Source organism: Calliopsis andreniformis, chromosome 12, assembly GCF_051401765.1.
Source record: "Calliopsis andreniformis isolate RMS-2024a chromosome 12, iyCalAndr_principal, whole genome shotgun sequence".
In the NCBI taxonomy this organism is placed as follows: Eukaryota; Metazoa; Arthropoda; class Insecta; order Hymenoptera; family Andrenidae; genus Calliopsis; species Calliopsis andreniformis.
Genome location: NC_135073.1, coordinates 2,148,236 through 2,163,978, shown reverse-complemented (window position 1 = coordinate 2,163,978; position 15,743 = coordinate 2,148,236). Strand labels below are relative to the sequence as shown.

The 15,743-nt window shown below is 34.3% G+C and overlaps 2 protein-coding genes across 7 annotated transcripts in view; one reads left to right on the top strand and one right to left on the bottom strand.

Moving 5' to 3' along the window:
- Positions 1–945: 945 nt before the first annotated feature.
- Positions 946–4,136, top strand: LOC143185845 (protein tipD). The gene is made up of 3 exons (XM_076389133.1): positions 946–1,131; positions 3,671–3,865; positions 3,925–4,136. The coding sequence occupies exons 1-3, from the start codon at positions 946–948 to the stop codon at positions 4,084–4,086; spliced, it is 543 nt and encodes a 180-aa protein (XP_076245248.1). The 3' UTR covers positions 4,087–4,136.
- A 4,413-nt stretch (positions 4,137–8,549) lies between these two features.
- The window catches only part of Ssh (Protein phosphatase Slingshot), a 123,350-nt gene continuing 116,156 nt past the window's right edge, over positions 8,550–15,743 (bottom strand). For 5 of the 6 annotated variants that reach the window (XM_076388371.1, XM_076388373.1, XM_076388376.1 and 2 more), the window contains 4 exons: positions 14,905–15,099; positions 13,869–14,138; positions 13,211–13,767; positions 8,550–13,131 (listed from right to left, as the gene is read on the bottom strand). In XM_076388371.1, the coding sequence (XP_076244486.1) occupies positions 11,132–13,131; positions 13,211–13,767; positions 13,869–14,138; positions 14,905–15,099 (3,022 nt within the window). In that variant the 3' untranslated portion in view covers positions 8,550–11,131. The remainder of the gene's footprint in view (positions 13,132–13,210; positions 13,768–13,868; positions 14,139–14,904; positions 15,100–15,743) is intronic. The other variant, XM_076388374.1, reaches the window with a different exon arrangement.

Below are 15,743 nucleotides of genomic sequence, written 5' to 3'. Positions count from 1 at the left end.
ATTGGTTTCGCTATGATCTACCTGATTAACGTCTACAGTAGAATAAGTTCTAAGTCAGATACATTTCATACGTACTTTAGACGTTTCCTTAACAATTAATATTAACTTAATAACTCAGGAACAACGTTTCAAACGAAATTTTATCTATCTTCATTTTCGTTCTGTTTTAACATCTAAAGTCATTCTTTAAACTTTCTAACACCTGTTGTCGAATAGCTTGTATACTAACCTGTTGATTACGTGGAAGAATATATAATAGCATTTGATGGCCAACATCAATTCGTTAATAGAAATTGCAAAGAAAACAGGATGAAATAGTTTGAGTAGGCAGGAAAAAGGAAGAAATTTCCTCCAAAAAGTGGAATGACAATTATAGATACAATTAATGTGCAAACAATGATTTTGTATTTACAGATAAAATTCTCGATAAGACTTACATTAAAAATTTGTCGTATCGGTTTCTTATATCTGAACTTGGATAATTTATAAAAAGAATTATGTCAAATCGCGTCATCTGCATCTTTTCGATTCACAATGAATGTTTCGGAAGCCTTACATTGTACTCAAGGGTCATTTTTCAAGTGCAGATCGAAGGTAGATAAGAATGGATTTGAGAGGCACTATGAGATATGAAGAACGCTCTTCAATCGTGCCTAATATACATGTATAACTAATCTGTACACGCGAAACAAGATAGTCAATAGGTGATACTACTTCTCAAATTTCATATTCTGACCAATAATATCTGCATTCCTTTCAGATCCATTTTTTTCTACTTTCAACAATAGTTTCAATTACATTGATTGCATTATTGTGATTTCTTAGAGTAATCTGATTCCTGATATTTTAACTTACTGTAACTTTTATATGTGTAATGTAATAGTATTACAGGAACACATACAATAGTATAAAAATACTATTTTTTCTAGCGATTCGCTGGAAGTAATGGACGGTCACAGGTCAAGGGTTTTCTGTGCATGTTTCAACCCTAAATCGGCACATGAATTGATCACAGGTGGTTGGGATGATACTATTCAATTTTGGGACAGCAGGCAACCCTATGCTCTTCGACGTATATCTGGTGTTCATATGTGTGGCGATGGACTTGACATTAGCAAGAATGGAAGAGAGGTATTTGATATTTTAGGAAAAATTCAACCTTTCTTATTCTGAGTAGACACTATGTAAATGTATAAAACTCAACTGACTTGTTGTTAAAAAGACTTCCAAGGGTAAAATCGGAAAGTTGTATAATAGTATTCTCTAGGTCTGTTCTTTAGTTATACGCTTTTTTTTAGAAATAATTAAGCTTTATTTTATGAAAGTAATTTTGAATACTTTGCAACCAGACGCATTGAGTATGTATGTTTCATACAAAGGAGCAACGTTTTCTTAAGTGGAAATATTGAGTTCAGGTTCTGTCATTTCAGATACTGTAATTTTATATAACATTATTTCAGTTTGCATAATTAAATGTTACAGCCATTGCGCATTATAATCTCTCGACTCACTACTAACAAGTTTAATTATACGTAATAAATATGTTTCTATATTTAATTTCTAGATTGTTAATTGATGTTTATGAATTATAGTCTTATTATAAGGAGTAAGAATCCTTTGGAAAAACATGAATAACTGCTATGTATTCCATAGACCATCATCGTTTGATCTTCATATATACATGTAATAGGTCATCTATAAAATATTTTTGTGAATACGTTTAAAATGACAACAAAATTTCCAAAATGCTGCTTCTGTCAACACTTGTTTCCAAGTTGATAGCTCGATTCTATCAATATGTACATTTTCTATTATTAATGTTGATATTCCGTATCCTAATTCTGCAGCCAGTAAATGCATTTGTCTTAGATTGTCAGTTTATTTCATTACATTAAAAATTTTGTTTATGATGACTCATCTATGTTATGCTTCAGAACTATCACGCTTGAGTCACTGGTGAGTGACGTCGATAAATAGGAGCATCATCTGATGATCCATCAATGGGTCATGCTGTCCTGAGTGTGTTACTCATATATAGTAAATGCATGTCAAAGATATCTTTCTTGACTATGCTTTTCTTTACACAGTTAGTAGCTAGAAACATTAAATTGAATTACAGTGTCATCTTTTGATTATAAAGCCCTCCAATATACAATACTAGATATATTTATACATAATTAAACACATTTTATTTTATTCATTATTATTCACGTATGAATTACATTAAATGTTTTCTCATTTTTTATTTAATGGTAATACTAAATTTTGTTTATAGTATAGATAATCTACAATTATCTATAAGATCATGTATAATTATCTATAAGATAATTTATAATTTTACATTATCTATACTATAAACAAAATTTAGTATTAGTATAAATCTTATCTAATTAGATAATGTACAGTATATATGTGTATAGACTACACCTATAAGGTTGTAAGCTACATATTGTAAAAAGTGTAATGGGTGATTCTAAATGCCAAAATCAGAAGAAAATAAAAAAAACAACGAAATTGCGTTTAAGTCTGTGTTTGTTAATTATAAGCATTTGAAGAAAGCAATGGTTATCATACTCACTGACATAAGGAGGTATTCACCTCACATACATAGCTACAGTGACATTCTACGACTCTCAATCTAAGCAACAGCAATGATAATCACTAGTTGGCTTGTTTTAAACAGGTTTTACCAATTTTTAGTTGCTTATAATTAATAAACGAATCTTAACAGTAATTTCATTATTCTTGATTTTCGTCTCATTTGTATGTTTAGAATCACAAATTGTCCTCCTATAGCCGAACATCGTGCACATGTATAATGTAAAAATATGTATGCTATAATGATTCGTGTGCTTAAGTATCGCTGTATGAAATGAAAGTCTGAAACTACTTACTGTTAAAGTAGAATTCTTACATACATTATGGACACTGCAATTATTGGTTTTTTATAATGCAAATCTATTATCGCATTTGGTTATTTACTGGTTTTAAATGTGGACTCTGATGAGTGAGCGGGTGGTGAAAAGTAAAACGAGGACGTAATAGCTAAACGAAAATACTGATAGTGAAGTAATTCATTTGATCAGCGAATGTTATTTGAAACGTAAAACCAACCTCATCAAACAATAATATGTATGATCATATGATTAGTTTGCCAGCTTCACCTTATTACATCTGAGTAATTTTAATAACAAGAGCATTGTCATTGTCAAGTTGTGACTAAAGTAATGAATAGCTCTTTCATTCCAACTGGCACTAATTATTCACAGACTTATTAAGTATAATTACTGTATATAATCAATGCCTACAAGTATGCTTCAGTTAATACATAGCATCTTGAATCCATACAAGAATTCAAATTAGTAACGATTTCGAAGTGTTAAATGTTGCGTTTCCCCATTTTTTAATATTATCCTACATTTTTAGTTCTGTAAACACACCCGTTTCACAAATATAAATGTAAAAGTCAAACAATGATTTGACTTCAATCTATGCGGTGCGTAACCAGGTTCAAACCTGGATCTTATGCATCGTTTATGTATCATTTACAAAAGCGATAGTGTAGTAAGAATTCATTGCATTTTTAATACAATATGTGTAGTAAGTGTAGTAAGAATTCATTGCGTTTTTAATGCAATGAACTCCACTGTATCGCAGCTACTTTTTATAGATTTTGTCGTGTGCCTGGCAACGGGACAATTCGATTCAACTCTGGGACTACGGTAGTGGAAAGCTCTTAGTTACCCTGGAGCCTGACAGCTACTCTTCTCTTCTTTATTGTGGCAAATACATAGCGAACATGTTTTTCGCTTGTGGTGGGACAGATACTAATCTCTTCAGAGTAGTCGACTTACGATCTCATGCTGTAAGTTTCTCAACGATTTTTGAAATTTGTATAATCATAATGTTTCGTATGTATTACAGAGTATAGCGTTGATCAGAAATCTTAGTGGAGGCACGTATCACTTAGATATTGGCCCCGTGAACCCAAAGCATGCGAGGAAAACGAGAATGGTCACTATATTGCCGCAGCTCGCTTTCTGCGCTGGCAGGAAAATATACGAAATTGATGCGCAACCTGGTTGACCACGTGACTTTGTTTTTATTGTGTCTGGCAATATGTGAATGTCCGTCTATCATCTTGTTGAAAATTAAATATTCCTTTGAAAACCAATTTATATTTGTACATTAATGAACAGCTGACTGAGTGTACCTATTCGTTAGAGTACATAGTAAAAAATTTTACTTACTTTCCTCGCTGTAGAAATTTACATTTGAATAAAGGCGAGTTAATATGTCCATAGTTTGAATGTCATTATTCAGGTTTTTAGATTGATGTATAATTTGATGCAATCAGTAACGAAAATATTCGGATACTACAGTATGTTTGAATAAATTGATTTGTATAACAAGTATTTATAAAGGGAATAAATTCCTTTTTTCCTTGGGATGCGTTAATTACTGTAGATAATAAAAATATAACATTTATTGCGCCACTGTGTATCTGTTACATTTTTATAAACGTTATCAATAATACTCAATTTCCATGTCAGACAAATTTTCGGATAGTAGAACAAAATATGATTTTAATTTTGCTATTGTAACTTGTTCTTTTTTACTAGAATTTAAATATTTCGTAAAATGACATTTATTAGTGGATCTCTTAATCTTTTCGTTACGGAGTGGTAATATACATATTGATGGACACATCCATCGACCGTACTGAAAAAGTTAACCCTTTGTGGCCCAGTGGTTTCAAACTAAAACCACATTTTCGTAGCTTGTTATCATATAGATTATAATAAAAATGGAAAGAACTGAAATTGTACTGTATTTTTCCGTTTTTATATCCTGGGCCACAAAGAGTTAATAGAAGTAGGTATTAATATTTCAACTATCAAAATTATAATGGATTGTAACTTAAAAAGAGGAAGAGAAAATTACTGTGTGGTAACCTGGTGGGATGTGTGCATGGTTAATGTAGGGTGGTGTGCAAGAGGATGTGAAATACATGGAATACAGAAATGGAATATAAAACATCCCTTTGACGACCGAAATTACACTTGCAGAAATTAATTTTCCCAACTTCTCTAATTCAAATTTCGGTTTGACTACTAAAATTACAAGAGGTTTTAATACCATACAGTGTTAACCACGTACCACGCACCCAATATTCTCTCACACACCATCCAATATTAAGTACACATCCAATATTCCACTACGCACTGATTTTCTCGTTCTCTTTTTAAATTATGTTACATTGTAATTTCGGCGGTCGAAAAATTAATACCTCTATTAAGTTTAGTTTATATTGAATTTAGAATGTCCGAGGGTTGTTTTAGTTTCATTTATGCGAAGCATCCAAGCAGTAGGCGTAGATGAATATTGGATTATGTTTAAATATTCATAAGTTTTAATATGTACAATGATTTCCTGATATTAAAACTTATATTTGTGGAATCTATTCATCAAATACTATTAAATGGTATAAAAAGAAATAAAAAATCTTATGCCCTCCCAAAGCGAAAAACCTCAATATTAATGTCAGTGAAGCACCCAAGGGGGTGAGTTAATAAGACTAAAACAACCCTCAGGCATAGTAAATCCAATATGTACCAGATAATGCTTATGAGTGCTTTTTAGATGAAAGTTGACTTACGAGTTAGCTCTAGAGTTGGCCGTGGCAAAATTTAATGTAACAATATCAACAGCTTTTTGCACATATCTTGGAAATTAAATTTAACTGACGATAATATGTACAGGGAAAAGTTATTCAAAATGTTAGCCCGACAACATATTTTATGCTCATTGAAAGCGGTGGTGAGGACTTGAAGTTTTAGTAATTAGCAAAAAATATTTGCTTCCATCATAAATAATTAACAAAATAGATCAATTGATTTATACGTACCATGATGGCAGAATATTTGTGTTACTCACTATATAAGATATTAATTGCGGTATGTTGTGATCCCTTTGTTCAAGCTGCGACATTTGTCCTCTTGTGGCGTGAAACGTTCATATAAATGCATTTAGTTTGTGATTTCTTTCTATGTTTTTACAGCACAATTTATCAGCTTAATTCTTGGAACTGACTACTACGGTGTTAAAATGTTTGATAGATTTGTAATTTTCTAGAATAATTAAAAGACAATGATACTTCCATATTTAAACGTTCCATATTTAAGGGTTAAACCCCTTGCCTTTTCTGTTGTTCTTTTTATTATGTGCGTAATATGTTTAAGCTACGTGATTTGTATTGAATAAATTATTATACAATTTTAATTCTTTTGATTCTACCACAGACAAAAGATTACGAATTCAACAAGCAAAAATCTTCAGTTTTACATAAATAAAAGTAAAGTAAAATACTTAAATTTCAGCATATACAACTTGAACGAACAAAATGCAAATGTGACGACAACCTTAGGGGGATATTACTGTACATACATACTGTATGTATGTAGTTACACACAGAATGTTTGATAACAAGTGTTAAAAAATTTGAAGTGGCGATTCTGTATGTCAAAGTAGGGCAAAGATCAAGAATGACAAAATTGTGTTTGGGATTTCGTTACAGAGTTATCAATTCTTACAAAAACTTCTAAAATTCATGTGGAATGTGTCTGACTTGGGACTCATTCTACTACTGATGTCCATTTGTTAGGTCGGACTAGATCAAACACAGCGAAGTCAGTCGAAAAAGTAGAACAAGTCACATTTTACGCATATTTTAGGCATTTTCTTAACAAATAATAATTTAAATAATTCGAAAATAAAGACTGAACGATACTGAAACGCAATTTCGTCAATATTTATTTTCATTATATTTCAGTGTGTAGACTTACCCCTTGAAATTTTTGACACATGTTGTTAAACATTCCTAATAGTCGGAACTTTAATAATGATTTATAAAAATTAAAAATTCTGGGTAACTGTAAAATCATGACTGTAAATATATTAAAGAAGAGTAAAAAGGATTGCGTTTTATGTGTATATACGCACGTAAAAGATATATCATTTATAAAAAATTTATTTTAATTTTGACATAAATTATAAACAACTTATCTTTACTTCTGCTAGTAACTTCCATATTATACACTTTTCCTCTCGACCAAATTTAATTTCTATTTCTTGTTTTTAAAAAATCTATCATCGACTTGTACAGCAAAGAGTTGGTACATACTACAAAACTGTTACATACTATAAGTGAAACTCAAAATTGTCCAAATTACATTGTATTTAATTTTATTCTAAAAAAATATAAAAGTTTTATTTTTCATTAGTGAAAAACATATATTAGAGCTTGCAAGGAATATTTTTCTCAAATATTTGCCAGCGAGTGGTTGCGAAGCAGTGCCAGAAATGGAGCGCATAGCAATATTAAAGTTTCGAAAAAGAAAAATTTTAAAGAAAAACTAAGAATCGAGGAATTACTGTATTCGATATACAGAGGATCTCATTTAAAAGAAACCACGTAAATGTCCTTCTTCAGTAGTGATACAAACAGTACTTTATACGCAATTTGAATCGTACTAAAGGACAAATACACCACAATACTTATACAATTTTATTTTATGATCATTTTCTTTGGAATTTCATGAATCGATACTTTTGCCTCTACGATATGACTTTAAAATTATTTTTGGTTTTCAAAATTAGTAAATAGTAAATAGAACAAATAATAAATAGAACATAAAATGTACGCGGCAGTTAATTATAATCTAAAAGAAAAGAATAAAAAAGGATATGTATGATTCATCTCTCCATCAGGATCTTCATGTGAGAGATCTTAGAAGTTGTATGAACTTTTAAAGGCTCATAAGGGCTAGCATTCTTTAAAGGTCTTTTTTTTTACTGATGAGGTATCATTTACCTGTCACGATTGGGTGAATTTAAGTAGCAATTCGTGATACTGATCAGTAGATAGTTCTCTCTGGTTAAAATAGATGGATAGATGAAGTTTTTAAGGCATAGACGTTTAGGTGTAGTATTTTAAATAATGAAATAACTAGCTTTTGTTTCATAAATGGCATACTAAATGTATGTAAAATACACAACATTACTGCAAGATAAGTTGCAAATATTTTTGCTGTTATGCATCCGTGAAATAATGTGATATTAACACAATGGTCGTCTAGTCTATTATTCGCGTCCTGTAAAACAAATTCCCACCTTCCTAAAATGGAACTGCAATACCTTTCTGTAGAAAAATTCAAGTAGGCTGTTTATACTGGACAACCTACAATATCAGAAAAGATTTAAGATAAAATAATTATGTAGAGCTTCTACTACCATTAATCTTCAAAAAATCGAAAAAAATTACTATCTTTTATTGCTCGTTTTAAACAATGTATTGCAATGGAAAAAACCACTTTGCACAATTATTAACGTGACAACTAAGAAAGTAAGTGATAGATGTTTTAAAAATTTCATGTCAGATCTTTTAGATGTGTATCTATAATATAAAGAAGACATATTTACTTACATTCATCGGTTCTCACATGTCGTTGACGTTGATTTTGGGAATCAAAAATCATTTAAAAATCATATTATTGTATGTACATCTCTTCAAAATCATATTATTGTATGTACAACGCACTTTAATATCAGCTACAATATGCAAGCGAAAAAATATGCATTTGTATAAAAAAAAAGACAAATATTCTTTGTGGCGTATTCATCCTTTGATACTATTCAAATTGCATACAAAATATTTTTTGTATCGTTACAACTGAAGGAAATGTTTTGGTGGCTTGGCTTACTTGAGGCACTCTGTATAGCGAATACGAAACTTTTAACTGAAATATCGCACGAAATTTTGAGTAGCACGTTTCACGCGTTTGAAACATGATTGTACATGAGATACAGTCAGTACCTATGTGCAAAATTGGAGCCAAATCGGTGAGCTGGAGTTCGCATACTCCCCTTGCAAGTAGAAAGAAAAATGAGAACGAGCGAGCGCGGTCCTCGGTCCTATCGTTCACAGCCTGACCGAGCCCCCGCATTTCTTTATTTTCGAAGCGGATAAATACGCTGGCTCCAATATCTGCGCGACACATATATTTTTCTTTTTTTTCTTTTTCTTTTTTTGAAGAAACAACATCACATTTGATTCCAAGCCCGTTACACAGTCTTTGACAACACGTCGTTGTAGCAATAACAAGTTTCCGCTGTCATTCTAAAATTGTTGCATTTCCAGCTTAAAAAATAATTGAACTAAGAGCAAGCTATAAACACATTTGACAAAGAAGGAACATAAGACGCTGAAGGACCTTAAACGTGCCTTACGGTTACACTCCACAAACAAAATAACGCATTGGGCAACCATCTATCTTCGGCATTTCGTAAAACTAATGCAATAGATAGGATGTTTCAGAATTATAGGTACAAAATTAACTGGATAATGGAACTCGCAAAACGAAATAAAAAGACTAAGACAGTGGAACAAAAATTACTTTCAATCAGTACTTAAACTAAGGAAAGACGAAAAAAAATTGTTACAAGAAAAGCAACAAAAAGATGAGTAAAATACTGATTCATAATTTATGTAAGCATTCATTGATCATTTAAAAGAACCGTACGTCTTAAAACCGATCAGTCACATATTAAAATATTATAGCTTCCTTTTATAAGACTTTTTAACATTAATCAGTTAAATTTGTATCTATAGCTCTAAAATACTATGAACTACTTATATCGCGCTCCGCAAAGATCATCGTTCGCATTAAACTACGTACTATCAGTAAACGGACAAAAATAATTCAAAATAAATATATTTTTGTAACAAATTCTACTTCCTGTAGTGATTGTTAAAATGTCTTCACATTTTCCAAGGAGTATAATAATTTAAGTCGATCTGGCGTTCACTCTAGAATTGAAGAAAGATATTTCTCAGCAGTTATTCTGAAGATTGAAACCCTTCCTTTGCTTCATTTTATTAAACGACAGTTTCTATAATCGATGTTATTTGTTAGTGTGGTGACAAAAAACTATGTGTTGATTGAATGTACGATGGGAAATATCACGGTCAAAAAGAGTCAAAATCTTTCAAAAATACTGTGGGATGATTCAATTTGAGGCGGTAATCAATTTTTTGAATGCTTGATTTTATATCGGTAGTCGCGAATTGACGAATAGAGGAAAAATTTTTAAAGGTAATCATAATTCGACGAAGAATGATTGATTTCAAATGTTGTTTTTAAAATGACATGAGTGAAAATGTCAATTTTTTTATATCGGTCCTACGAAAATGTACAAAAGTAACCAATATTATTACCATATGATCCAGATCTCTTAAGTGTATCATTGTTAAAACAGCTGACGATAAATGCTGTACATAAGTGGGCACATGGAGTCGGTTTGTATCGAGAGTTGAAATAATTTAAAGAAAATCCAACTGTAAACGAGAGTTGAGAAACCGTTGTTATTTAATAAACTTTTATTTTTATTATTAAATACACTTCCTTCCATTTCACATCCTGATCAAGAATTAACCCTTTGCAGTCCTATGTCATCTACGACGAGACATTATAATTTTCAGTTAAAAGTTTTACCTGTGCGTGAAATGACATCCTGTACAAGCAAATATATGTTCGCTGCATTACGTCACGTCATATGTCATATAAGACTTTTACATGAAAATCTTAATGTCACGTCGGAGGCCACATATGATTGCAAAGGGTTAGAGAAGACTTGACAGTATGCAATCGATAAAAAAAATTGGACCGCAAAGGGTTAATAAACTATTTCCTACAGTATCAGCAACAGTCTTTTGTTCCGCTCATAATTATCAAGTAGTTCGCCACGAAGGACGACCTTTGCAATATCGCTATATTCAGAGCGATACGAGAAGTCTGTGCACTGTCATCAGCTTTAAGAAACATCGGTGTAGATATCCCTGTCTTATTTCAATATCGCGAAGCGTAGTAGAGTAAACCGTAGAATCGACGATGGCGAGAATCGAACTGAAACGTGTCCCCGTCGATCTTTGTTGTCGAGTTCGAAGATCATCACCTTCAACTCGTTGGCATCAATAGAGATCACACAATTTCATCGTGGCCACAACATACCCATTGAATTCAGGTACGTGTACTCAGATTTGATAAACAGGAGAGAATATCTCGTCTCCCTTTTACATGGTGTTGTAAACCGGACTGCTATGCCTAGGCCTGACCTGCAGCCTGGCGAGGGGATGCGTTCTGCCGTGTTGTTGCTGTTTCTTGCTAGTTGCCATGAGCGAAGGCACTGGCGGTCTGCCAGGCGCTTCTGGTGCTTCGGCGAACAGAGGGGACGAATGATTGTTGATCATGATCGGCGCAGACCGTCTGCTATATTCGGAGGTACCCTTGGATTTCTGCGAGTCTATAGAATCCCAAGAATCTTTGTCTTTGTGCACGCGTAATTGGATATCCGTTGACTTTCTCGAGTCTGGTTTCTCGTATTTTCCTACCAGAACTTTAACCGATCGATCTTCTGAATCCTCCAACGACGTTCCGTTAGCCTTTTCTTTGTCTTTGGTTTCAGGCGATGCCTGGATCTTCGATTCGTTATGAGGGATCACGGGCGATGAAGGCAGACTTCTCATTCTCACGTCCCTTTTCGGTCGGTTCACTATTGACGATGAATCGTTATCGAAACTATTCTCGGGACTCTTCTTTAGTTTCGTTGACTTCGCCTCGAACTCTTTCTTGAGATTCTTTACGATACCAGAAGTGCTTCGCGGACATTCTGCTTCTGGAGAATCGTCTACTAATAGGCAACGTTTATTGAACACTGATTTATTGCTAAGATTCTCCAAAACCATTTTGTGATGCTTTACTGAATGACATTGAGTAGTATTTACTACGCAGGGACTCGAGGTTTCGCTTTCCGACTTGCAGGGCCTCAAGGACGACGGTAAATCCGAATCCGAAGAGAGGGAGGATGACGCTGGCGCACTCGTGGACAGTCTTCCAACTTGACGAATCGAAGCTGACGAAATGTCAAGCTCTCTGATGGGACTGGGGGAGCTTCTAATTGGATCTACTTTTAAATTGTTTTCTTGGCTAGGGGAAGAGTCTCTCCGACGCAACGTGGGGGACGCCGTGTGATGCAGAAGCATTGGATTGTACGATTCCTCTTCAGTAGGTAACCTGTCTTTTTCCTCTGGGTCGGAAGTTTGCGTGCACACGCGTTTCACTGTACCAGAAGACGTATTTTCTTCTAGTTTTAGCTTAGTACGCTTCACCGTACCTGGATGCCAGGGTATTTCCTCTTTATCGTAAGGAAATAAACCACTAGAGCCAAGTAAATCTGACGGCCGCATGTCGTACGAACCCCAAGAACTGTTCCTCGACGGTAGCGTACCCCACGAACTATGCACCGAGTTATTGTCCAGGATCACGGCGCTGTCGTAACTGCTCCAGGAACTCTGTCGACTCGGAGAATCTCTTGTGATTGGTTCTCCTTGCCTTTCTTCTCTATCAAACACTCTATCTACCTGTGTGCTAAATGGGTCTCCGTCTTTTTTCGTTTTTCGAGCTAAAGGACCAGGGAACACTGTCACTGTCGCGACACAATCAGTCTCTGCACTCACTTCTCCGTTAGTCTTAGCGTTACTACACGAATTGGTACACGTTGCATCGGTCGATGCAGTCCAGACTAGACATTCACCATTATTACTGTTTTCCGACTTACTTCCTTGCTTTTCGCCAGGGTCCCAGACATCTTGTTTCACGGGAACAGTCGACAAGGTCTCCGAACTTTGATCTACGAGTCCATTTTCATTTAAGCTAGAGATTGGACTTTGGGGTAACGGTTTATTGTCGGAATCCGAACTTGGGGAAGACGGTTTACTGCTCACTGCTTCGAACTGGTTCGTTAGGTTCAACACCAAACCTTTTCTTCTCTGACCTTGCGTTTCTAATTTATTGATTCTGTTTTTAACACTTGGTGGATCAGTCGCGGGACCCGGTAAGTGAACAATTTGATTTTGAGATACACTATACGACTGACCGTTGTCACAGGGCATCAGGACATTTCTGGCTTCTTGAACCATGTTGGGTTTCTGATTGGTGGAGCGGAGAAGATCTTCCCTAGTCACTTCTGTATTTCCCGTTTTGTCGATGCTCTCAAGAGACTGCGAAAGAGGAACTGTAACAAAAAAGCGATTGAAAATTAAACATTTTAAAATTGAACATTTAAAAAGCGAGCTCTTTAAAAATCTACTTACCAGAAGGCAACATGTTTTCAGCGATTTTTACATTCGGCGACCAACTTTTTGGCCTCTGACTGGTTTTCTTCAGTTCCGAGCCGGAGGTAGTTTGCAGACCATTGTCCATATTGTCAGATTTTTCTTCCTTTTTAGATTGATCTTTTGTTGAGGTGGGTGATTTTAGATTAGTATCCGACTTGGACCTTTGGAGTTTTTCCTTATTCTTCATGGCATCTAAGATGCCTTGATATGTCTCCAACTGCAGTAAGAAACTGTTATTAGGCTTGATGCAGTTTCGCTTTTCCTTCACGTGTTTCCAAGCCTGAGAGAAATCCCAATTGTACGCCTTCATCGCGTACGCGATTACTACCGAGGCGGATCTCGAGACTCCCATCTTGCAGTGTACCAACACCTTCGAACCCTCCTTCTTCGCCTTGGTGATGTACTTGAACGTGTCGTCCCAGTGCTTCAAGAGGTCGGTCTTTTCGTCATCGTACACGCGGACGTTCAAGTATGTAAACATTCCAGGAAAGAAGTTATCGATTTCTCGGGTGACGTTCAAAATGTGCCTGACGCTGAATAGACAACAATTTTAATTAGTTTTAAGATTTACCAACAGTTATGAAATCTAATGTTACTATTTAAGAAAATAATGTCGAAGAAATTTTCAGCTTACCCATTTTTTTGAAGCTCCTCTAAATTACTTGCGTTCCATTCGCTACCTAAATAAACGTGGTCGAATATTTCAGTTGGAGCGTCCATCTGACCAAGAATGGTGAGCATTTCTTGATCGATAAATGGTTTAAATTCCCCAAGATCCATGTCGAGATCTTCCTCGAGACGACCTCGAATGTACTTTGATGTTACCTCGTCGAGGTCTACGGACATCATGATCTCCTTTAGCGTCGATCGGATTACACGTTCCGTTTCGTCCCTTTCTCTGGGCCTACAATGACACAGTAGAAAATATGCGTGTTTAATGTATATTGTGTTCAAGTACTCTCGGGAGCTCAAAAGATGTCAGTGGATCTGATTGGATCCGCAAAAAGACACATAAAGAGGACATGCGCATTCCTCTTATTGACCGAATTGATCACATTTATTATTACTTGTAACGATCCAAGCACCTCTCTTGTCCTTGTGCCGTTCCGCTGACATCTTCTTAGCTCCCAACAGTACATATGTAAATTTTTTCGGACTTTTCAAAATTAACCTTTTTTAGAACTTATTCCATTTTCAAAAAAATTCAATTCGTTTCTTAACTGTACATGGATGTACCACCGTATAGTTTTAGTCATTAGAAGATCAGTTGAAATAAGAAAAATACTCGTATTTAGATTGCTCAATTCTTCGTATTTCTTCAACGTCCAAGATTATACTTCAGTGAACTGACTTGATCGAAATTTAAAAAAAATGTATTATATAAGTTTCGATATTGGTACATAATTTTTCTTGTGATGTGTAATTCTGAAGATAAATAAATAACTGTCTATATTTATTATTGAATGTCATCAGATATCTTTTTGCCCATCTAATTTCTTGAATTGCTTACTTATGTCCATTTTTGTCATTTCTTTAATGATATTTCGTGATTTATTCTATGATTTAGTCTTTTATCAGTTTTTTTATAATATATTCTAGCATTCCTAGATTTGTCAAAGGAATGTTTAAATTTTTATTTCTAACGAATAAATTTCAGAATGAGGACCCACTTGGTGCGTACACTATCCGGCGACGGTGGTCTTCGGGATTCCAGGTTGTCCATAGCATGCCACTCGTTAAGACACGAGCGATCACTTTCGATTCGTTGTTCATAGTAACTGACCCAATCATGCGACAGGCCACCAAGAAAGTAATTCTGTTCGCGTGCTTTGCTCGATACCTTGTGCAACGTTTGTAGGGCTGACCTGTAACAAAAAAGCAAAATACTGATTGAACGTTGTTCGAGAAACCAGATTTTGAATGCATTCAATTCAAAAATAAATTTTGGAAACCGCTCCTAAATTCAAATATAAATACATAGAACTCTTGACAATATGTCTCTCTACACATCCCCTTGTGCTCTTAAAAATGTATGTGTCATAAATATGCTTTCCTATATGCCAGCGATCATGTGAGGTGTTTCACTTAACTTATTCCAATAGAATACACTCATTATCGATGATACAAAAAATACTGAAGGATAATATGTTTAGTGACCGAATTAGGCGAAACGTTGTATAAACACAGATTGAATTTATAACGTACGATAATTTAATGAATAGCACATTTTAATAAAATGGAATCAACAAGAAATATGTTCCAGGCTTTATCTCTCGCGCTGTTATCACGATACATTTTTTGCATAAGTTTTTACTAGTCAATGGCAAATGCTTTTTACCTATACTACCTACATGTCAAATTTTTGTGAATCTTACTTCTATATTTAAGTATTTAACTACTACACGAATATGTTGTGCTCGAATACTCGTAGTCTATGAGTCATAATATGTATTCGAATAATATGATGTGAGCTATAAGCCAAGTTTGCTAACTTGTTAATTGCTTTTCA